Source organism: Protopterus annectens, chromosome 12.part0 (assembly GCF_019279795.1).
Source record: "Protopterus annectens isolate FY-2018-M chromosome 12.part0, PAN1.0, whole genome shotgun sequence".
Taxonomy (NCBI): Eukaryota; Metazoa; Chordata; order Ceratodontiformes; family Protopteridae; genus Protopterus; species Protopterus annectens.
The window spans coordinates 831,594,099-831,620,132 of record NC_056746.1 but is presented as its reverse complement, the minus strand read 5'-3'; the positions used below and the strand labels follow the sequence as shown (position 1 = coordinate 831,620,132).

General features: G+C 37.6%; 1 protein-coding gene across 3 annotated transcripts in view; it reads left to right on the top strand.

Annotated features, from left to right (window-relative positions):
* Positions 1-17,400, top strand: part of PDYN (prodynorphin) — a 362,456-nt gene extending 345,056 nt beyond the window's left edge. For all 3 annotated transcript variants that reach the window (XM_044089874.1, XM_044089876.1, XM_044089875.1), the window contains exon 3: positions 15,164-17,400. In XM_044089874.1, the coding sequence (XP_043945809.1) occupies positions 15,164-15,835 (672 nt within the window). In that variant the 3' untranslated portion in view covers positions 15,836-17,400. The remainder of the gene's footprint in view (positions 1-15,163) is intronic.
* The last annotated feature ends 8,634 nt before the right edge of the window (positions 17,401-26,034 follow it).

The window sequence follows — 26,034 nt, the reverse complement described above, 5'->3', positions numbered from 1 at the left end:
CTTTGTGTAGTGGGATAACTGTTGCTGTGCGCCATTCAGTGGGCAAAAAGCCTGACATGAGGCTATGATTGAACATGGTGCTTAGGTGGGGAGCCATTTTGTTCTGAAGTTTGTGTAAACTGTAGTCTGGGATGGTGTCCGGTCCCATGGATGCTGTGTTTATCGCTTTAGAGGGTGCAGCTTTTACCTGCATAGTTGTGACTACAGGGACTCTGCATTCTTCCTGTATAGATATGGGCCATTTAGGGGGTGAGAGGGGGGGTAAAGTTAGCACTGAACCTGTCTGCCAGGATGTTGGCAATATCAGTTGGTTCTGTAATTTTCATGACGTTGTGCTGCAACTCAGAGCAGATCTGGGTGTTGCCATTGAGATACTTGACATAGCTATAGAATGCTTTGTAGTTGTCCCTAGACTCAGTGGCAATTTTGTTTTCATAGCTAGCTTTGGAGGATCTTATAAGGAATCTCAGCTTCCTACTGAGGGTGACCAGGGAGCTCCTCCACTCATGGGATTTTACTCTCTTTTGCAACGGTTTCTTCCTTCTGTTGTAGAGTTTGTTTATGGCAGGGGACCACCAGATTGGCTTCCTTTTTTTGGAGGATAGCATATTGGTTCTGTTTGGGATAGCACAATCCATGCACTCGAGTAAGTGCTTATAGAGTGCATTTGTGTAGGATTCACCAGTCGTAACTATATTGTCCATCTTCGTGGGTGTCATGAAGTTCACCACTTCTGTCTTAAGAAGCATAAAGTTGGCTTTGGAGAATTTTTTTACCATGGTTTCCTTAATGGGGGTGGGGGGGCAGGATGTGTATATCTTGGGTGATTAGCATATGGTCGGACTGACCGATGAGGAGTTGACTTCAGGTGTGGAACACCGGTCAATCATGTTGGTAATGACTAGGTCTAGGATATTGTTGCCCCTGGTGGGGGTGTTGGTAAGCTGATTCAGGGCATTGGAATTTATGAATTCCAGAAAGCTTTGCATGAAGGAGTTGGTACACGAGTAGTTTTCCCAGTTAATGGTGGGGTAGTTGAAATTGCCCATTATTAGGGTGTTTGGTTGAACCCTAATATTTTCCAGTATATCAAGAAAAGAGGAGTGGGAATCCTGGGGCATGGTGGAGGATCTGCAGCAAGCTACAATTTGGATTACAGTTTTGCCCAAAGTTAGTCACACATAGATAACCTCGGATGCATTATGTTGAGCAACTAGCCTGGAGGTGTGGATATCCTTAATGAATATGGACACACCTCTGCCTTTGGTGTTCCAGTCCAGGTTAGATGGCCGACAAGTATGCTATGAGTTATAGCCTGATAATGCAGGGGTGCCACTCTGGAGCCTTGAACCAGGTCTCAGTCACTGCACAGATATCGATGTTCTTCATTTTAAAATGTGCCTCAAGGGAGTGCATTTTGAGATTTAGACTTCTAGCAATGAGTAACATTACCCTACATTTTTGCTTGCCTGTTCCTGTTACGGTGGTGAATTTGTCATTTGAACCTTGCCTAAAAAAGGCACTATAGGGGTGGCAAGAGCCTTAGCCAGTATCCGGAATCCCAGGGGTGACAGGTGCAGGCCAGCTCTGGCAAAGCATTGTGGTCTGTCTACTATGTCGTCCCAGGTAGACAGATACTGGATCCCCTTAGAATGGCACCAGAAGCTTAGCCAATTGCTGAAGTCAATCATTTTGTCATTGTACTGCGGTATCATTCTGGGTGATGGCAGAATGCTACTCAGGGCTAGGGTCATACCTGCCTGGTCTACAAGTTCAGAGAGCTCCTCCATGTCTCTTTTATTGTAGTCCAGGGAGGTATGTTTCAGGTCATTCACACCAACATGGACAATGACAGAGTCATATTTGTACTTGTTGTGGAGTGACCTGAGTGTGTGGGTGATGTGGTGGATCCTGGCACCCGACAGGCAGCTGACAGTAACCTTCTCCTTGTTTAGCCTGGTGAGTGGAACATCAGTGTCCCTGATTACAGTGTCGCCTATGACTAGAGTGTTGGGTACATTGCTTTGCCTTATGGACTGTGGTTGTGTGGCAAACTGAGTCTTTGGGCTATGTGTCATTTGGGTTGTGTTGGGGGGGTGGTAGTTTCTTGCATTTCTGCTTTGGAGGTCTCTTTGGAGGTCTATTGAAAGAGGTAATTTATTTATTTATTTGTTTATTTTATTTATTTTACATTTGTTGATCAGGCTAGTCTAACTGGATATATGTCCATTTTCAGTAGAGGCCTGGGGAGAAAAGCTGCAAGCATAGCCAGTGAGATAAATATACATTATATGCAGTAGAAACATGAGTTGCAGTACATTGTTTAGATTATACATAAAACAACTTATACAGGATTGTACATAAAAAGAAAATGTGTACAGAGTCATTTAGTAAGGCTTAGGCTAAGATCTAATACAGTAAACGAACATAATAAAAATTTGTTTTTTTTTTTTTTTTTGTGCGCGCCTGGTTTACAGATTTGCAAACTTATGTTTACATCTAGTGTAGAGGAGGACTAGCACTTTTACAGTAAATAAACTCTTATAGAGTTCTAAGAAGGAAAACTTGTTAAATACTATTTAGAGGTTAGTTTAGTAGTTAACACCGGTAGGCGACAGACTGACAGAGCAGAGAAGTATAAGGAGAGCAGGATGGGGAAATGAATGAGTATGAAGGATGGGTAAATGAATGAGTATGAAGGATGGGGAAATGAATGAGTATGAAGGATGGGGAAATGAATGAGTATGAAGGATGGGGAAATGAATGAGTATGAAGGATGGGGAAATGAAGGATATTATGGACTTGGGCATAAACATGGATAGCAAGTTACATTTTGACTCACACTTAATGGATGTTATTAGAAGGAATTATCATGAAACAAGAAACATATTGATAACTATTGTTAGCAGGGATAGTGAAGTATTAGTACCAATGTATTAACTGATAGGATAAGATGGATCTGTATATATGGACTTGTAATTCCTTAAAGACTAAAAGACTGGAAATGATGCAGAAGTATTTTACATGGTACATTAAAGGTTTAAGGGGAAAGAGTTATTGAAATGTGCTGTAGGAGATATCTATTATATACCAATTATTATGGGGAGATTTAATTGTTATCTACAAATGTATATATTCATAGAGTATATACTAAATTTATGCAAAATGCATTTCACTTCAAAGCTGGTTGCTGGTAGAATTCCTTGACTCTTAGGATTTGAAAAATATTGGTCTATATCTTTATTTAAAGTGATTAAACAGTTTTTTGGGTGAAAGGGTATTTGATTCCAGACTTGTTGGAGGCAAGCCCTTAGAAGGCTTTTATGGCTCTGAGTTTGTATATTGCAACACTGAACATTAAAACAATGCAATACTTCAATTCAACATAGTCATCTTTTAATAATTAACATTTCTATAACTTTCGCTTTACCATAAAATAGAACAACCATCTCTAGTTTACTGTCTTGAACTCTAAACAAGCAAGAACAAAACTAAATTATAAGCTGTCCTCTGCCTACTACATTACTGCATCTGGATCCCTCATATTGCAATTCTCCTTTACCCCCTTTCTTCTCCATATTGCCCCAGGAAAATTATCTGTTGGCTGTTTCGCTATAACACATCTACTTGCCTTCCATTTTATTCTATTCGATCTTGAATCAGTTACTTACCCTTTCATGGTTACTTTTGACTTTCTCATCACTCCATCTACCAGCGTGTAAATGTATCATTCTTCTATATGTTATCAGATTATATAGTCCAGTCATCTGTTCCCTCCAGATTATATGTCCTTTCCATCCTTTTCCTAATAGTATTGTATTATGCAGTTTTGACCAAATATGCATTATCACATAAATGTTCAGCACACAGTTCATGAATAAGCCAGTGCCAGGCATAATATTTACATGTCATACATAAATGTAAGGGAGTAGGGTGCTAAACCAGGGGTAAATGTGTGGTTTCCCATCCCTACATCCATATTACATTTGAATAGACTGCTTTATGCAGAGATGAATCCGTGGCCAAAGAAGTGGTATTTCCTGTCTATCCATCCAGCATGTTCTACTTGTGTTGTAGAAGAGCTTATGATCTCTTGCGTGGATGTTTATGCCACCATTGGACTTATGGATGTGCAGTAGAACTAAGAGGTTAGGGTCTGTCGAGGCTCTGTACGCAAGCAACAGGTCACCCCTCAGTAACCTATACGACACCTTGATACTAAGAAATGAAACACGGCTTTGAGATGGTCACTGTGTAGTTTTAATAATTTAGGTCCTTGATCTTCTTTGTGAGAAAGCATTCCAGTTGTTCAAGTTGTGTTACGTTTTTGGACTGGTACATACTTAAGGGGCATTATACTCAATGTTTGACCTAATAAGTGCTGAATGCAATTGGATGATCACATACATAGACTTAGAAGCCATACCCATAGCCAGCCTTAGGCATAGGCCAACTAGGCGGCCGCCTAGGGTGCCGCTGTAGCAGCGACGCTTTTCCAGTATTTATTTGATGTAGGTAGACCAGGATGGGGGCACCTGGATGATGTGGGGGGCGCTGTGGAACCCTTTTGCCTAGGGCACCAGCTGACCTAAGGCTGCTGCTGGCCATACCCTAATTGGTTACATATGCATATTGACATTGCTTTCCACAACTAGTACCATTCTATACCATATGAACACAAAAAGTTGATTTTGCTTTATTAACCCCTTTTGGGCATGTGTGTGGAATGTTTATCTGCTTTTTTGACCAGATTTAAAGAAATGAATCACAGAGATGAAAGGGGGGAAGCACACAAAGTGAGAAAATAATGAATGTGCAGGATATAGGTGGGAGAGGAACATATCTCCCAACTTCTTAATCTCAATAATCCTGGACAAATGCAAAAGTAGTTGTAAACATTTAATGTCTTTAGTTCTCAATGATAGGTCAGAAATATATGCTTCTTATGATGAACATATACATAATTCAAATATCTGGAAAGGTGAGAAGTATGGCTTAGAGTATTTTTTGGGACCGGTACCCTTATATTTATGTATGTATTTATTTATTTATTTTTAGAGAAGGGAATGTTTGGGAAGGAATTCAGTGAATTAAAAGGTGGGTAAGAGGGGTACATTAAGTAGCTGGGAAAGAAAAGAAGACATGACTAGCACTGTGAGGTATGGGGGACACAAGTGAAGGAGACATCAGATAAACAGAGTGAAGGTCATGATGAGGGGAGGATTGTACAACATACAGGTGTTGACATGAATACAAAAGGAAGGGCAATATCAGGTTGAGCAATAAGACTGGGTATTCACAGATGTTGCCTCTCCCACTTAGACACTGTGGGGATTATTCAACAACCTGGGAGCCATCACCAGTGGGACCTGCCAAAGAAGGTACAGTTAGCACTGGGCAGGGACATGACTCATTGAGTTGTTAAAGTTTATTGGAGATACAGGACTGTGCAAAACTACTGCAGTGTTGTTTGCCTTTACATATGAGATTATTTCCAGCCTTGTTAATATTGCTATTGTAATGGTCATGTGTTATTGCTAAGATGTACTTCTTTGCATCTGTTGTGGGAGATATTTGCTTAGGACATGTACATGCTTGATATTTACTTAAAGACTGTGGATACAGATATCTGTCTTACTGGCACAACTGCAGTAGTAGTGTAAGGATTTGTAAGACTTACACAACTACAGCTGTTAAATAAACCTTTCCACACCAAGATAGGTATGCCTAAAAAAACAGACCCAGAAGAAAGGTAATGCATGTGCTGTTGTTTCAACCTACAAACCCAGATTTATAGATGAAGTGAATTAAGTGTACTTGTGGCCTTCTGTCTCCATGGTTGACACTCTTTGGAGTCCATTCTGCTGACCAGCCTTTCTGTAAATGTATTACCAATATTGATGCTGTGTTTGGTCAGGATCACAGTTACAATCTGGCCAACTGCAGAGTGACACATATGATCAGTACTGTCACAAACACAGAGCAGAGCCACTGCCATGGGAATGGAGGACAACAGGTGGTGGACTGACAACCAAATCACCGCTTACTGAGATGGAGGAGTTCCAGACTTCGCTATACCACCAGGGTTCCACAGCATGGTGCTGGCTGTTGGAGCAGAACTGGACAGACCCCAGACAGTTACAACTGCAAATTACCTAGGTATGTAGAAAATCAAAGAATCAAAAGCTGCAATACATACTTGTCTCTTAGTCACAGTAAAGTTTTTAATATCTGCCTGACTTATGGCATACAGATACATCAGAGACTGAACTTCCACATCTATCTGCATAAAGTATGACCAGGGCTATTACTTGTTACCATATTTTTACAGGTTTAATGCTATCAACTGCATGAGTAATTATGGTTGCTCGTCCTACTTACACTGGATTTGTTTTGCTTTGGGTTCTTCATAGGTGATTATTTAACATGATACAGCAGTATAGAACTGGACCTGTCTGTTATGGAATAATCTGTAGCCCCTGATAATGATAGCAAAGATGAGCTGCACAGTCAGGGGGTGCAGTGCTTGGGTGTGCTGAACACAGGGAGTATAACCCCTATACATACAGTACTCAGAATATGGACATGCCTATGGATACCTGGAAACACAACCATCTGAGAGTAGACAGGCTGATGGTAGCACTATAAATCTAGGAACTGTGGTGGTCCCCAGATCAAACATGTCTGTATCTGCCTGTAGCAACTGTGGGCAGGGAGGTCTATACATAGGGGTTGATAAGCCATGCAGTCCCATAGGTCAGCTGGTACACCCTGTATTATCCTCACTATCTCTGCCATGGGTATGGTGAATCTAGCCTGGCCTCCACAATGGCCTTATACATATGTTGGGTGACAGACAGTTCAGAACTTCTGGGTTGGCTCTGCTTGACAGTGCTACAGGAAAATAATTTCTTGGGTGGCAAAAGCCAGGGTACCTTTTTGGCTGAGCTTGTATAGGCCCCAGGGCCGATAGCCTAGTACCTACCTATAATGGTGCCCAGGGGGAGGATGGGTTACTATAATCCCCCTGAAGTTGGTGTGTCAGTAGCTGTCATCCAACATATGTATAAGGCCATTGTGGGGGCCAGGCTAGATTCACCATACCCATGGCAGAGATAGTGAGGATAATGCAGGGTGTACCAGCTGAGCTATGGGACTGCATGGCCCATGTGTGTGATTCATTGGATAGACTGAATCACACATTGGACCATGCATTTGTCTTCTCTGGGTTGCCTGTCAGAAGTGGCAGGCCTTCTTTGCAGCTGGTTATCTGCTACCATATCTGCTACTATATATATATATATATATATATATATATATATATATATCTATATATCTATAGGGGTTTACTTCATAATCTCAATATTCTGAAATACCGAAATTCAGAATACTGAGATTAGAATACCGAATGCTCGGAATCTCAAAACACCAGAAGCGCGAAATTTGAAATACCGAACTTTGGAGCTTCTGGTGTTGTGGTGTATGAATGGATGTAAGTGCAGGTAAGTTTGTATGAGTGTGTAGATTATGTGCTGTAGAGTATGTTAGTGTGTGTTTTGATTGGGATGTGTGTGTGTGCAAGGGGCTGTGAAATGTGTGGGTGTAAGTTGCCTTTGTGTGTGTGATTGTGTGGTCTCAGAGTTAGAATATATAAGTAGGGGGTGCGGGGGGCACAGTTTCTAGTGTAGGTTAGTTTTGTTTGTGTGGGGGGGGCAGTTGTGTGTATGTGAGTGTGTGTATGTAAGTGTCGGGATTTTGAGTTTTGCGATTATGGGCATTCGGTATTGTGGTGTTTTGGCTTTATGATCTTGATATTCTGAAATTCGGCATTTCAGAATTTCGAGATTATAAAGTGAACTCATAAATAGATATAGATATATAGATATATATAGATATAGATATAGCCAAAAACTAAACATGAAAAACAACACTATGACAGCAACCCAGTGGTATAACACAAATATTGTAGATAGCAATAACATCCAACACCACTCTGCGAGGAAATGGAAAACTTTAACAAAATAAAATATTAAAAACAAAAGGCAAGTGCTTTCACAACATAAAGTTGCTTCTTCAGATCATTCAAAAAGTGCATCAAAACACAGTCTTTGCATAATCAAAATGATTGGATAAATATCCAATCAAAAACCACAATTAAAACATCAAAAAATCAACTGCACATAATTAAATGCCTCAGCTAACATCCCTAGCCAATCATAAAATAATACATAGTCCTGTCCTATCAAAATAGGTATAAAAAGCCTAACTAACAATAAAAACTGTGTTGGAATTGGCTGAAACTACCAAACCTGCATGTTTAAGTGACCAATCAATGAAAAAAATAGCTTGACCTATCATATAGCATCATTGTTTGGGCCTATTATCACTAACAGCCATATACTTAATCCTACTTCCACTGACAGAAGCCTTATACATAACATTAATTACTAAAAATGTTTACATTTCAATAAAATCACTTTCATAAAAAATGTGTTTGTCCCATTGTATACAGCAATTATGCATCAAAGGTTGTGAACAATAAGCTTCACAGAATTCAAGTAAAGCACTTTTTGAAATAGTATTGTCCATATTCCTTATACATTTACTCATCCAGATTTGGAAATGGTATAAAACTTAAAGGAACTTTATAGAACTAATTAGGTTCATAGGTTCATAGGTTCATACTAGGCTATCTGCCCGAGGGCATTTACAAGCCTAGCCCATAGTTTTGTGGCTTACGCCACCCCTTTAGTATGGGGAACTATACCCATTATTTTGCTGTGCCTCTGTTGAGCAGTGACACTGAGGTAATCCCTGGGGCAATTACAAACATAACATTCTGCTAATGATATATCGACATATAAAAATCAAGAAAAGCCAAAGATAGCCAATCAGGGGTCTCCAAAAAGATTGGTCTAAGTCAGCTGCAGCACAGTGTTATTGGTTAAAACCACATATCAGAACTGAGCGGACCTAACCAATGAAACTTTAAACTGAGCAAAATCGGCCTATCAACCCAAAGACAAGGCTGATCCATTTACTGACTGTTTCTAAACCTCTAGCAATGTAGGATCAGATATTAAATACCTCTTAAAATTCAAATAGCATACAGATAGCAGTAAATTAAAAAACTATAAAAAATTAAATAGAAATAACTCGTCAATGACAGCATAACACACTGTTCATTATGACAATGCTAATAGTAACTACAAATCAAAATCAAACAAACAAAACGTAAAGGACCAATTTGGTAGACAACAAATGCAGCAGCAATGTTTTGTACTTGGATTTAAAAAAGAGTTGGATTAGTCGAAAGCGCTTATCCTGGTTATTAAAGGTTTTACTCATACTCTGCCGTGGTGGATCTTTTGGGATTTGTTGTTGCTACAAATCAAAATAAAGCATAGCAAATACAAACCAATCATGAAACACATCAATGATTGGTTAGGAACTGCTGCATTTGGCTGCTATTGGTGAATACTTTTCATTCCTACTCATCAAATCAAAACCGAACTAACCCAATGGAAATTTTACTTACATAAAACATATACATCAGCTCCTTAGAATAGGAGCCGATCTATTAAACTAAATGCTTCAATCCATCAAACAAATATAATATTATTCTGCAATTAACCTGCAATGAGCGGCTTACAACTGTATAATTAAAGCACCCAGACCTATAGCCAATCAAAACTTAAAATTTCTACTCCTAACCAGCCACGAGCTCCGTACCCAATTGGTTAAAAATAGGTGCAAGTTATCATTGGTTATTAGGTGCTCTCCAATAAGGTGCACCAAATCAAAAAGTAGACCTATCATACCACACCAATAAAGCAACATACTGATCTCAGGCAGCTCTTCTATACAAAAAGACAACAAACCTAACACCCCAGAGACACTAGGTTAAGAAACTTTGTGACTTCAGTCCTACGCTGAGTGCTACCCTAGAAGTTTTCTGTAATTCAGCTGAACATGACTTACAACATGTCTTTCAAAGTAATAATTATTTTAAGTAAAATCTAAATAAAGAGGAAGTGAAATCCCTAGAACAGCTAAAATCTGATAACACCATTTCTATTCACCCAGCTGATAAAGGCAGGACAGTTGTCATCATGGATGCTGCATGGCAGTACATTATAGTTTTTTTTTTAATTTACTGCTATCTGTATGCAGTTTGATTTTTAAGAGGAATTTAATATCTGCTCCTACATTGCTAGAGGTTTAAAAACATTCAGTAAATGGATCAGCCAGCCTCATCTATCTACTGTCGATTTTGCTCAGTTCAAAGTTTCATTGGTTAGGTTCACTTGATTCTGATATGTGGTTTTAACCAATAACACTATACTTTAGCTGACTTAGACCAATCATTGTCGAGACCTCTGATTTGTTTTTTCCTGATTTTTTTTTTGTCGATATAGGCTGCTATGTTATCATTAGCAGAATGTTATGTTTTTAATTGTGAGTTATTCGCAATTAGTTCTATGAAGTTCCTTTAAGTTTTATACCATTTCCAAATCTGGTTGAGTAAAGCTATAAGGAATATGGGCAATACTATTTCAAAAAGTGCTTTACTTGAATTCTGTGAAGCTTATTGTTCACGACCTTTGATGCATAATTGCTGTATACAATGGGACAAGCACATTTTTTATGAAAGTGATTTTATGAAAATTTTTTAGTAATTGTTATGTATATGGCTTCTGTCAGTGGAAGTAGGATTAAGTATATGGCAACTGTTAGTGGTAATAGGACCAAACAATGCTATATGATAGGTCAAGCTATTTTTTCATTGATTGCTCCCTTAAACATGCAGTTTGGGTAGTTTCAGCCAATTCCAACACAGTTTTTATTGTATTGTGATAGGTAGTTAGTTTTTTATACCTATTTTGGTAGGATATGACTGTGTATTATTTTATGATTGGCTAGGGATGTTAACTGAGGCAATTAATTATGCACAGTTGATTTTTTGATGTTTTGTTTGTGGTTTTTAGATTGGCTATTTCTCCAATCATTTTGATTATACAAAGACTGTGTTTTGATACACTTTTTAAATGGTCTGAAGAAGCAACTTTATGTTGTGAAAACACTTGCCTTTTGTTTTTAATGTTTTATTTTATTAAAGTTTTCCGTTTACTCGCAGAGTGGTGTTGGATGTTATTGCTGTCTATATATAGATATACATACATACACTATATTATATATATATATATATATATATATATATATATATATATATATATATATATATATATATATATACACATATATATATATATGCGGGTCCACTTCAAAATACTGAATTTCAAAATACCTAAACTAAAAATACTGAGACCAAAATCTCTAAAGCTCAAAATACTGAAAACTCAAAACACTGAAAACTCAAAACACTGATAACACACAGGATACCATCACTTATTATATTCCAGCACAAGTACATACTGAAACAAATAAGATACAAACCATAATACACTTCTCCAAGAATAAGCAGAGGGGCAAGCTCTCCTGTACCCACCCCCCCCCCCGTGTGGGGCTTAAATATATCAACTCCAAGATTGCACTTTAGTGTAGTGAAGTACAACCTCAGAGTTGATATATTTAAGTAGTAGGGGCTGTGGGGGGCTCATCCCCCCACATGAGGGGTTCAGGGGGCTTGCCCCCCTGCCTATACTTGCAGAAGAGTAATATGTTTCTGTATGTAGTTCTGCTGCAATATAGTTGTGTTGCTGTACTGTTTTTTTTTTTTCTTCGATATTTTGAGTTTCAGTATTTTGAGGATTAGAGATTTTAGGTATTTTGAAAGTCAGTATTTTGAAGTGTTCCCAATACATATCTATACACACATGCACACACACAAACTCCATAGTTCCATGGTAATGGGGATAGATGCATACTTCCAATTTCCTGAAAGCCCTTTTCAGTGAAATAGTTTTACAATATTGCCAATAAGACAAACTTAAGTAGGTTTCATGGTTGGATCCCCCTATTACATTAACTGTATGTTATGGCACCTCTTCACCATCAGGTATCGCATAACAGTGGACAGGATTGCCTTCCTTCCCTGAAACAAGTGAGCTAGTAATGGCTATATCTTCAAAACCATAAGTCACGAGTTGATCAGTACTCAGCTGGGAAACTATCAGTGCTTTATTCCTTTATGCTATTTTCTTTACATTTTATAGCTGACTGTTTTGTACTTGGCACTTTTCTAATAAATTGTACTGTTTAAGACTAGTGTCATCTCTAGTAATGTAAGTCACTTTAATGCCTCTTAATGAAAAACTAAATAATTAACCTAAAGTGAATACAATACATCTGGATATAAAGCTGGTAATTTTAGGAAGTTTTTTTGTTATTTATTTCTAATTGAAAATAAACTAAATAATGCATGTAATGTAGTCTAATTTTTACTGCACTTCTATTTCCCTGATTGTTGCTCATCAAAATCCCTGTTATTGTGTACTTAACTGCTTCCCATCATGGGATGGGGATGATATCATGATCATGATGTGGCCAACAGTCGAGTAGCCACTGGGGGTTTAGTGTTTAAGCCCATTTAGTCTCCCCACATGCATGCCTATGCAAGAATACAAAGAGTAGGCCTACAGCTGATGGAGTTAAGTTTATGTCACTTGTTCATTCATGTGACATAAACCTATTGAATAGTCGTGCTGTTTGTAGGAAGTCCAATCCTGACTTATCCACTTTAGATACCTTGATGTTTCCAGAATACGCATCCCACTTGCACCCTTCCCCCATTCTTGACTCCATCCTCCCTTCATGATCAGCTCCTTCAATATTCAGACTACTGTCATCTGAGCTGTAGTTATGGCTTCATCCCGCTACTCCTTGGAGCTAGCACTTAGCAGATGATGAGCTACTAGGGAAGCTGCCCCTTCAGTAGTGCCACATCTAAATTAGGAGTTGTCAATATTATACGATCTGGAATACAGTCTCTCCTATACAAATGCATACACATGTGTGGGCATGTGGTTTCACTTCATAATCTCAAATTGCTGAAATCTCGAATTTCAGCATTCTGAGATCATGAAGCTGAAACCATCACAACACCAACACTTACAAAGCAGAACCAGAACACAGAACACACAGCACACACCACACCACACACAAACCACAACACCCACACCACAAAACAAATACACACACCAAAACACCACATAGGCACACACCTACAATACAGAAATGCAGGGATATATATATATATATATATATATATATATATATATATATATATATATTTATTACATATATATATATATATATATATATATATATATATATATATATATATATGTGTGTGTGTGTGTGTGTGTGGTTCACCAAACTCCTTTGTCTAATTTCGGATTTTCTCCTTTTGCCACACCTCTCAGGAGACAAAGTGAAGAACTGTTTTCTTCCCAGAACATTTCTTTTCTCCACTATCTAGAAAGGTCCTTGTAAATGTTTGCTACATTACAGAATCTTCCTACAATAGCATACCAAGGTTAGCCACAGAAAACCACTCACACATCTTCCACAGTCACACACTCACCATATTATCTCTCTCAATGTTCTTAACTGGCTGGAACATAACAGCTGAACATGGCCAAATTCAGTTTTACACAACTGTTCTACTCAAACATCAAACTCTTTTTATTATCATAAATTCTACTTTCCTCCCTACCCCATGTGCAATATCCAATCTGTTATATTGATCCTTGTATAAACACCCTACACAAACATTTGCCACAATGAAAAGCTTTGTTGAGCGTACTTCATTTTTCCCCTTAGAAGATTGTGGAATAAGCCACATCTAGAATTCCAAGAAATACTAAGCAAAACCACCTTTGATCAAATATAACCTCTAATTACATATATAAATCTGATGCCAGATATGCAGCAAATATGCTTTTACCATTATTTCCTCTAAACCTGCTTCATAAGAAAGAAATACTGCATTTTATTTCTTTACTACAAATTCTAGCAAACCTACTTTGCTCAGTCTGTTCCTCATGCTCATAAGTTTAATTATTCCAAAGTACCGTTACTCCAAAGCATTATTAATCATTCTCTCCTTCCCTTTGTATGTATTTTTATTTGTGTGCTTGTTTGTTTGTTTGGATTTGTTAACTGGGATAGAGTACTGATCCACACAGACCTTTTTCAGACTCCACTTGGGAGCATGGTCTGATTAAGTGACTTGCTAAGAATCACATAGCAGACAAATGAAAGTTAAGGGGATAAAACTAAACTACAAGACAAAGCTCATTAACAGGTCATACCTTTTAATCTTCTTTGTTAACTGCCAGATTTCTAATTTCTTTTTTATCCTAATGCCCCCCACTTTACCTCATCTGTGTGATTTATTTTTGTTTCCCCTCACACCAGTTATGTCCCAAGTATCTGGCTTGTATAAACCTGACAGTTGCTTATTTATATAAATAATTCAGCATGTATTATATAAAATTGAGTAATAGTCCTCTGTGTACACTTAATAACTCAGCATGCTGAGATCATCAATCTGTGCAGATTACTTTAATTTTTTCATCAAGAAACCTATATAGCAGTATTCCACCCTCATTTTCCATGTGCCTGTGTGTGTGTGTGTGTGTGTGTGTGTGTGTGTGTGTGTGTGTGTGTGTGTGTGTGTGTGTGTGTGTGTGTGTATGTGCGTTCCAGCCAATACCTGAATTAGGTTAACAAGTATTTCAGTCAGTCTCTTGAAGCATATTTCTAAATTATGCTGCATTCAAACATGCTTTATTTGACTTGTGTTTGTATATATGTCTTGCAGAATATTTCATTGTATGTATCTACAATGTGTGATGATGCACTTATGTATTTTACTGTACTGTATCTGATCTGCACTGGAGAGCTTCTTCTCGTACTCTATATTTTGTGCCTTTAATGCTTTATTTTCAAGTCTGTCACTGGTTACTTTTTATTGCAATACTGGCTTGTTTATGTTTGTGTTGTCTATGTGTTTGGCTTGGGTTGTGACAAAAAAGGGACTTTGATTCAGTTTACCTACCCAATTAATTTACAAACAATAAAGAAAGAAAGAAAGACTGAAAGACAGAAAGAGGACTGCATAAAACGCAACGCATGTTTTAATCAGAGCTAATTTGTATTATCTGTTTAGACTTACAATGTATTGTATGTTTTGCAGGTTTGTGCTTTAGAATGTGAGGGATCTTTGCTCTCTCAGTCTGAGTGGGAAAAGTGCAAAGAGTTTCTGAAACTGGCCCCAGAAGACTTGTCAAGTAGTGACAGCAACACTGTGATTGATCCAGAATATAACGTGGAGAGGCAAGAGCAACAGCCTCTTAGCAATGATCAGTTTGTCAGCTTGGTGAAACGTTATGGGGGATTCCTGAAGAAAATTGGTAAGAATAAACCATTTACTCGGTCACTGACTGATGAAGACAGTAATACTGATGAAAATATGGTTAAAAGATATGGTGGATTCTTCCGAAAGTTTGGGGAACGAGCTGCTCCCGATATAACAGAAAATTCCCAAGAAGTAAAAAGTGCTTCGGAAAATGAGGATGTGACCTATGATATGGAAAGCCCTAACAATTCACCACTGAAAGAATTCAAGCGTTATGGAGGTTTTTTACGAAAATGGAATCCTAAAAGAAGTGCTGATCCAGGTGAGGAAGGCATTCAGGTACAAGAAGAGTTACAAAAACGGTACGGGGGATTCATGAGAAGAATTCGTCCAAAAATCCGATGGGACAATCAGAAAAGATATGGTGGTTTTCTAAGGCGTCACTTCAAGATTACAGTTCGGTCAGATGAAGACCCAACTCCATATCTGGATGAGTTTTTAGATCTTTAAGTTAATTCTGAACAAAGACATATTTACCAACTCAAAGACTTCCAATGTGGACTCACTGTAACGCTTTTAAATGTTTTCTTGTGTTTTTAATGTATATATATATATTATATATTCTATTCCTTTCAGTTAAGTTTTTAATGTGACTGTTGGCATGTTTGCACATTCATATAGACACAAACAGACACACACACACACACACACACACACACACACACACACACACACACACACACACACACACACACACACACACATATATATATGCACACAGACTCTTCAGTACATACAGATATTCACCGACACACACATAGACACACATACTTGTATGGTCCCTTGTATAAGATTTACTGAACAGAAAATATGGAATGTTTGCCATATTACTAAAATGCTTTTTCTTCCTATCAGTCTCTTCCTGACTTTACCCGTTCATTGCCCATTGTGCCCCATGGGGGCAACAGCATTTGTGCGCATGTATTCCTCCTGGCACATGCAAAGAGAGAGAGTCTTTAGAAAGGGTCATCATCCAGGCAGCCAAGAGGTGCATTTGCGATAATCTCCTGTACTTCCTGGCAACGGATGAGAATGGCAACATTATCTGCCTTCCAAACATGCTCACTATCTTACATGCCCAGCTACAGCTACAAAGCATGTTGCTTGCTGAACACAGACAGATATACCACTGTCATGGCGTAAGTGCTGCTGGTGAAATTTGTTTTGATTTGCAGCCTCTACCAGGTGTCAGTACTGCAGTGACACTTGGTGTCTCACCCCCTCAAACTGGTGAGAGAGCACACTACACATTCCACCTGCTCTGCTTGGCATTTAGCATGGGGGTGCAAATACATGTATAGAGATGTGGTTCAAGAGTTATAAGAATACTGGAGGCACATTAGCATACACAATGTATACAGGCAAAGAAAAACAACACTGAATATGAAGATTGCATTGTTACAGTAGTGTACTGTTCTTTAGAAAGAAGGTTTGCAGAATAGTCATGTACTCAAGTGAATGTATCCAAGTGGTACAATAATAGTAAATTACTTTATACATTTAATATTATATTCCAGCATGTGACTGATGTTTGTTTTACAATCAGCACTTGGAGCTAGACATAGTCATTTTACTGATGATTTACTATGTTGCATCACTGCAAATGTATAATCAAGAAAAATGTTTAAAAATCTTTCATTAAATCACATGGTTGGGATTCAAGAAGTGAACATTCAGTTTTTGAGTAAATCATTAGAACTTTTTGTCTTCTGACATTTGTTTCAGTGTTATGTATGGGATATAAATACACACACACACACACACACACACACACACACACACACACACACACACACACACACACACACACACACACACACACACACACACATTTTCAAATTATACATTTGTATTAAGAAATCCTGTTTATGTAACTAAATGCTAGCTTTTGCAATCATTAACTGCCCACAATGTCAACTTCAAATGATTAAAAAAAGCAGTGCTACCTAGTTGCTTGTCTATCTACAAATTAACACATAAACAAATAAATAAAATTATGTTCATGTGTCCATAAAGCAAATCTGTTTGCCTGAGTTTGTCTTATTTGAGCTGTAGAATAATGCAATTGTGTAAAGGAATGCTAAGGCAAACAAACTAAATAAACAAGGAGTTTCATATTATACTGTTACTTCCTAATGCTCACAAAAGTGCATTTTTTATTTTTAGAGTATACACCTGTACTACAAAAACTGAAGCGTAATAGTGAGATATTTGTATCTGTAAGAAAAATAGAGGTCTTGGAATAGTAACACCATATGATTAGTCCTGTGTTTATACAAAACAAAGCAATCCAGTTAATTGTAAAGCTTTGCAAATAATTAAGTTACAGGGTTCCATGATTTATGTAAACCAAAATTCTCTAGATATTGTGTTGCCCCCACGCTGGGCCAGTAATCAATGAGCCTGAGTCCTCAGCACTGACACTGGAGAGGGACGTGCACTTGGAATACAAATGGATACACTCAGTAATTCTAGATGCAGCTCTCTGCATCAAGTACAATTTCCCTTAAGAGCACACAGGGAACACATTCAGTCTGGAATTCTCTGTCTGTCTCCCTCCAGGCAAACAATAAGACTCCCCACTGGTACAGCTGTAGGGTTAGGTCCTCAGCTGAGTGTCCAAGTCAAGTCCCCCATCACCCTCTCTGTGAAACCAATGCTTTATGTCCCTGCTCCAAGTAGCTGACACTTGCTCTTTGAGATTAAATTTTCACTGCCACACACACACACACACACACACACACACACACACACACACACACACACACAAACACACACACACAAACACCTCTTGGGAAAGAATGGCACAGATTATCTGCACTGCCAACTTTGCCCAGACTATAAGGTTGATTTGCTGCCACCTTTCACTTACTATAAGACTCTTAAAAGTGTACCCAATAATACTGTGTGAAGTTAATATAAAGACAAATGGTACTGTTGACCAAACAGCAAGGCTTTCAGGATTGTTCAGAGTTATCACCAAATAAATATGTGCACATACTCTCAAAGCTTAAATATTTTCTAAAAAGGACCAGCTACAATGAAAAGTTTAAATACATTTAATAATAAATAATAAAAGACAAGAAAATACTAAATATATATTTACAGTAAACAACAGAGTTCAAATCACAGGAAATATTGAAAATAACATTAAGGGATAGACTCATACAATTAAAGGAACACAATCTCTAAACTAGTCTTCACTATGTTCCTGACTGAATCTAAGAGAATTACTATTCCCTAATAATTTACTTCATAGAGCAAGGCACAATGAAATACATTAGCAGTCTTTCTAGTCAGGTTAGATAGTTCCACTTCTTTTATTCAAAATAAGATGAAATACTGCAAAAGGACATAATAATGTCCCAAATTTACTACTCAGACTAGTTTCGGCTACTGCCTTCTTCAGTGAGAAAAATAAACAAATAGTAAATATAACCAGCAAACCAGTAATCCTTTTATATTCTTAACCCAGCCAATGGAGATGGAAGGTATAATCCATACCTTTTGAATAATTCATTAGTTGACAACCAGGCTGCAATGAAAAAAAATTGATTAAATAAAATGACTTAAGACATATTCAGGGATGCCCTGAATAATTATTTGTGGAATATCATAAATTGTATGCATTAGTATAGCAGGAACCATAGGCAAGTAATCCATGTAAACATACACTTTTGATGCAAAAATGACAATATGCATAAAAATAAGAATGAAAATAAAAGTAGGATCAGGCAACAATGCTATATATAATATTGTAATATATACAATATTTACTAAAGCTATGCCATGTTGAAATACTCTGATGATAAAAATTAAATTAATATACTCATCATAAATGGTCATTGAGAACAGGTGTTAATAAGGCTCCAAGATGAAAACCTCGATGGAAGCTGCAGCAGGCGTAGTAGAATAAATCCAGTAGTCAAGCGATAGCTGTAAAAGCTGTTATGTTAGCACTTTATTAAACAAGAACTTTCGGTATGCTGCCCTATGTGATCATTGCCCGGCTTTCTATATAGGAAAGACCGAAAGGGCATTTAAAAGGCGCATATATGAACATCTTTATGCCATCGCAAAAGCTGACATGAAGAATGCATTAGCCTGTCATGTTATTGACCATCCTGGCCACACTTTTCATTTTGCTGTTTTAAAACAAGTAGCAACAGACTTAAATAGCGGGCCATGGCAGGTAAATTTGGAAAGGGAGGAATTATTTTGACAGGTTAGGACAGGAGCATACATTTATCCTGGCCTAAACGACGCAGTTTCTCTGTCCTGCATTCTCAAAATCATGGCCATGAGGAGATAACACATTTATTTGGTTTGGATAGTTAACCTTATGTACCATGATATCTTTTCAGACTTCCTAATAAGCAAACTTATTGACCCATGACACAGTACGGTCATAACAGTTGTGGGCTATGAATGGGTGAATGGATTAAGCTAAGGGTAGCTCAGGGTATTACTCTTACATTATTTGTAAATACATATGCCCTAACTAAGAAAGGTTAGGTGTGGGTGAATGTTCTTTTGGTTTTGCTGTGTTTTAAAAAAAAGGGTGGGTTGCCCCCCCTCCTCCCTCCCTTGTATAGTTATAGGAGCTTGTGATCACTCTATCAAAAACACTGGTTTAAACAATTGTAATTTAAGCAGAAACAATTCTGTATTTCTAAAAGGGGTTGGATTACTGTATGTTACATCATTTAATTAACATGAAAAATAGTTTTAACAACCTGTACTTAAAGATCATTTTTAAAGGATGTTTTTAAATAATGTGTTTTTAAGAATAGTGTTTTTACTAATACACAAAAAATTGTTTTTATTTGTAATGCACACAAATGGTTAAAAGGAATTTATTTAATTGAAGATGGAAATCAATTAAACTGTGATTAACTGGGAGGGACAAGTGTATTTAAACTCCCTATTCCTTTTTAGTAACTGTTTTGTCTGAGGAAGGTGGGTTATTAACCTACCGAAAGTTCTTGTTTAATAAAGTGCTAACATAACAGCTTTTACAGCTATCGCTTGACTACTGGATTTATTCTACTACGCCTGCTGCAGCTTCCATCGAGGTTTTTATTTTAATAGTTTGTCTGGCAGTTTTCGTGTAAGGCTCCAAGATGAATTATCCAGTATTTTTCTTTATGGCTAAGTATACTTTGCCATCCTTGTTGATTATGCCTGTTGCGTGTAATTTTATCTATAACTGTGAACATAAATTTTGCCGTGGGGTGTTTAATAGTATGTTGATATAAAGCATTCATCAATTTCTTATTACGAATATCACTCCGATGTTCCCCTATTCTTATTCTTAGTGATCGTGAGGTTTTGCCCACATAGAAAGAAGAGCACTGACATGTGGCCAGGTATATAACCCAGCTACTTGAGCAATTGCCAAATATCCTAACATCATAAACCTTACTTGTGTTAGAACTGGTGAATTGTTTAAGCTTGTTTACTTGACTACATGAGGTGCAGTGGCCACAAGGGAAAGTTCCCAAAAGTACGTCCCCTGTTATAGTTAATTGTTTGTACTTTGCCCCTCCACTCTCTCTCTGTTTGTAATGTGAGAATAATGATCCCAAGGTTTTTCTTCTCCTGTATGATAATGGACATTGGTTACCCAGGATACTCCAAAGGTAATCATTGGCTAACAAAATGTTCCAATTCTTGTTCAGAACGTTCCTAACCACCTGGTTGTTCCTACCAAAGGTGGTGATGGACCTGATAGTGTCATCCTTAGGGTTATTTGTACGATCCTTGTATTGTAGCAGGGTTTTTCTGTCTTGTTTATCTGTCCATGCACTGGCGGATGTAATATCGAAGATGCAATATCCCCTGTCCAAAAATCTGTTTTTCAGATCTACTTTGGCATTCTCATAGTCAATATTTGAGGAATTGATCCATTTGATTCTCAAATATTGAGATTTTGGGATATTGTGGATGGTGTGGCATGGGTGCATACTAGATGCATAAAGTAATGAATTGAATTGTGGATATTTCCGATGGATCTTAGTATTGAGTGTATGGTCTTCATTCCGATATACTGTGACATCCAAAAAATCAATTTGATCAGTGTGAGACGTGATAGAAAACTCAATACCCCATATATTGCTGTTAAGATATTCCACAAATTCAATGAGATCGGTAGAATCTGCATGCCACACCATCCAACAATCATCTAGATATCTCCGCCAGATATCAATTTCCACCAAATAGATGTTATGAAAGGGATTATATATAAGGCATTCCTCCAGATAGGCCATGAAAAGATCTGCATAAATGGGGGCAAAAGAAGCCCCCATGGCCGTACCTTGCAGTTGCCAATAGCATTCCCCTTGAAAATAGAATACATTTTTATTAAGCACATGCTCTGATATACAGATGAGCAATGTGTTAAATCCCAGTGGGTACAGTTCAACCTTGTTCAACCAGTGTTGTAAAGCCTGCAACCCTGCCCAGTGTGGTATACTTGTATACAAGGACTTAACATCAAGTGTGCACATCAACCATTCTGGCTCAAGTTGTGTGTCTTCAATAATTTTCAAAAATTCTGTTGTATCCTGTATTCTTGCCCTTACATGTGCCAGGAGTGGTTTGAGATATTGGGTTAAGAATGCTGATAATGGTTCTGTGAGTGAACCATTACCTGATACAATGGGCCTACCTGGTGGGTGAGTAATGGATTTATGTATCTTAGGGAGTAAATACAAAATTTGCTTAGATGGATCCTTAACTTTGAGGTGTTGTACTGTTTTAATGGGAATAATACCTTCTTCAAATGCTGAGTCAAGAAATGCATCAATCTCCTGTTTGAATCGATGTGTAAGATCGATACCCATATACATGTAACATTTGGAGTCAGATAATTGTCTAAGTCCCTCTTGGACATAATAATCCATGTTTAAAATCACCACAGCTCCTCCCTTGTCAGCTGGGAGTATAGCAATGTTGTGATTTTGTCTGAGTTCAGTGAGTGCCTTTTTCTCAGCTGAAGTGATGTTATCTTGTAAAATATGACATTCCAAATGGGGGAAACGTAAATCCTTAAGTACTGCCTGTTGGAAGATGGCCACATTTTTATTCATTGGTGGTTGAAAAGTAGATTTATGGAATGCAAATCCAGTAGATCTTTGAGTATTGGATATCTCCTGTTCTGAAAAAAATATTTTAAGGTTAAGTCTGCGACAATAATCCAACACATCCAATGCAGTTTGATATTGATCAGAGAAAAAACTAGCTACAAAGCCCAATCCTTTATTAAGTATTTTGTATTGGTCATCAGTCAGTACAAAATCTGATAGATTAAGAACATTGTCAAATTCCGTTGCTATTGTTTCAGTAAGGACTGAATTAGTCCTGTCATAGATTCGGTTCCTATTTCGATTGGCATGTTTCCTCCCCCCTCTGTATTTCCTACCTCTCCTAAAGGGAAATTTGTATTCATTTTTTTCTTTAGTGGTGAGTTGACTAGTGTTCCACCCTCACTATTGGTGTATGAGGACTCCTCCCCTGATGTACTGGTATAAGATTTGTCCCTATGTTTAAGTATGGACCTAGGTCTTTTTCTGGTCCTGCCCCTGGCCGTTCCTTGGGCTGTGTCCTGAAATCTCACAGTCCTCTGTATTTGGAATGGGTGTCCCTTGTTGTAGTCCATGACATCCCTGTTAAATTTTTTGACTTTCCTATCTCTTATCATTTTGCCATATGTGGTTAGTTCTTTGGACAACCTATCCAATAACTCATGATAGTTGGTGCTGGACTGAAATTTTTTGCACTCAATACTCAATTCTTTGACTTCAGATACACATAAGTCAATAATTCTTTCATAATATGAGGCTAAGATTTTAACAAAAATCATAGAGCCATTTTGTAATGCCTGTTCCCATTCATCAGTCAGCCTCTGTTCAGATCTGCTGACTATTGGTCGTAGTTTTATACGAAGGCCTCTGGGGGCCATATTCTTATGCAAATAGGCCCTAAAAAGCCTAAGGTGCCATATGTTAGCTCTCAGCCCTTTGAGGCCTTTTTCTAAATTGTGGAACGCCAATTCACAACTATCAAAAGTATTAGAATTTGGTTGACTTTGGTTTGGTTGTTGCTTGGGATTTGGTCCAATCCAAAGACACCAATATCTTCCCTGTCAGCACACAACCCGTCTAGTATTTTGTCCAAATCCATAATAGATTAAGTATAAGTTGTCCAAGAACCAATATCACAGTAGTGGAGAAGAAGAGTGCCAAATTAAATCTCAATGGAAAGACCAGAGGCAGGGCCAGAAAGAGTGTCCAGATCAATACCATGTAATAGTGAAAAAGTATCTATAAATAATACATAGGACAAATTCAACCATAATAATTAAACAAATTGTTGTAATAATTCGACACAATGGCAATACATTCCTGTCTGCATAGTAATGTTCAGGGAAACAAACTATAATAATAAGGCACATATACGTTCAATGACATTTGTAACACATTCTAGCATGAGCGTTATTCTGTTCTGTTAAGTAAGTGATCCTTCAGTAAAAATTATTATACTGTTCACCTCTTGTTCAAAAAGAGGACTACTAGTATTGCGTTATTCTCTAAGATCACATATACACTTTCCTACTATATGTTCATAAATCTGAGTCAAAACCAGTATTGATGATAATAAACACAGTGGGTTCAAAATAAAGGCTATCAGATAAACGCTTGTAATGCCCTTGGAACACAATATTGTGATGTCCTAATGTGTCCTACTGACAGTTAGATAGACACCTGTTAACAGTCCCTGAATGAAGTACATTAATAACTAGAAAAAACGCATATTGTTGTCTAAAGCTAGAAATAGTACTCACAAAATAGTAACAACATTCTTGTCATTCCCAATGATAAGTAAAAAATGGCATAAACTGCAATCCTCATATGGTATCTATGCAAGATAACATTCATAGACACATATATGTTCAATGACATTTGTAACACATTCTAGCTTTAGCGTTATTCTGTTCTGTTAAACTGGTGATCCTTCACTGAAAAATATTATATTATTCACCACTTGTTCAAAAAGAGGACTAAAATAGTACACTATTACGTTACTATCTAAGATCACATATATGCTTTCCTACTATATGTTCATAAATCTAAGTCAAAACCAGTATTGATGATGGTAAACACAGTAGGTTCAAAAATGAAGGCTATCAGATTAACGCTTGTAGTGCCCTTAGAACACACTATTATGATGTCCTGAAGTGCCCTACTAACAGTATTAAATCGTTAGATAAACACCTGTTAACAGTCCCTGAATGAGGTACATTAATAACTAGTAAAAACGCATATTCTTGTCTTAAATTAGAAATAGTACTCCCAGAGTAGTAACATCCTTATCATTCCCAATGATTAGTAAAAAATGGCAGAAACTGCAATCTTCATATAGTATATATGCAAGATAACATTCATAGACAATATGGTATTATTCCCATTAAAACAGTACACCTCAAAGTTAAGGATCCATCTAAGCAAATTCTGTATTTACTCCCTAAGATACATAAATCCATTACTCGCCCACCAGGTAGGCCCATTGTATCAGGTAATGGTTCACTCACAGAACCATTATCAGCATTCTTAACCCAATATCTCAAACCACTCCTGGCACATGTAAGGGCAAAAATACAGGATACAACAGAATTTTTGAAAATTATTGAAGACACACAACTTGAGCCAGAATGGTTGATGTGCACACTTGATGTTAAGTCCTTGTATACAAGTATACCACACTGGGCAGGGTTGCAGGCTTTACAACACTGGTTGAACAAGGTTGAACTGTACCCACTGGAATTTAACACATTGCTCATCTGTATGTCAGAGCATGTGCTTAATAAAAATGTATTCTATTTTCAAGGGGAATGCTACTGGCAACTGCAAGTTACTGCCATGGGGGCTTCTTTTGCCCCCATTTATGCAGATCTTTTCATGGCCTATCTGGAGGAATGCCTTATATATAATCCCCTTCATAACATCTATTTGGTGGAAACTGATATCTGGCGGAGATATCTAGATGATTGTTGGATGGTGTGGCATGGAGATTCTACCTATCTCATTGAATTTGTGGAATATCTTAACAGCAATATATGGGGTATTGAGTTTTCTATCACGTCTCACACTGATCAAATTGATTTTTTGGATGTCACAGTATATCGGAATGAAAACCATACACTCAATACTAAGATCCATCGGAAATATCCACAATTCAATTCATTACTTCATGCATCTAGTATGCACCCACGCCACACCATCTACAATATCCCAAAATCTCAATATTTGAGAATCAGACGGATCAATTCCTCAAATATTGACTATGAGAATGCCAAAGTAGATCTGAAAAACAGATTTTTGGACAGGGGATATTGCATCTTCGATATTATATCCACCAGTGCATGGACAGATAAACAAGACAGAAAAACCCTGCTACAATACAAGGATCGTACAAATAACCCTAAGGATGACACTATCAGGTCCATCACCACCTTTGGTAGGAACAGCCAGGTGGTTAGGAACGTTCTGAACAAGAATTGGAACATTTTGTTAGCCAATGATTACCTTCGGAGTATCCTGGGTAACCAATGTCCATTATCATACAGGAGAGGAAAAACCTTGGGATCA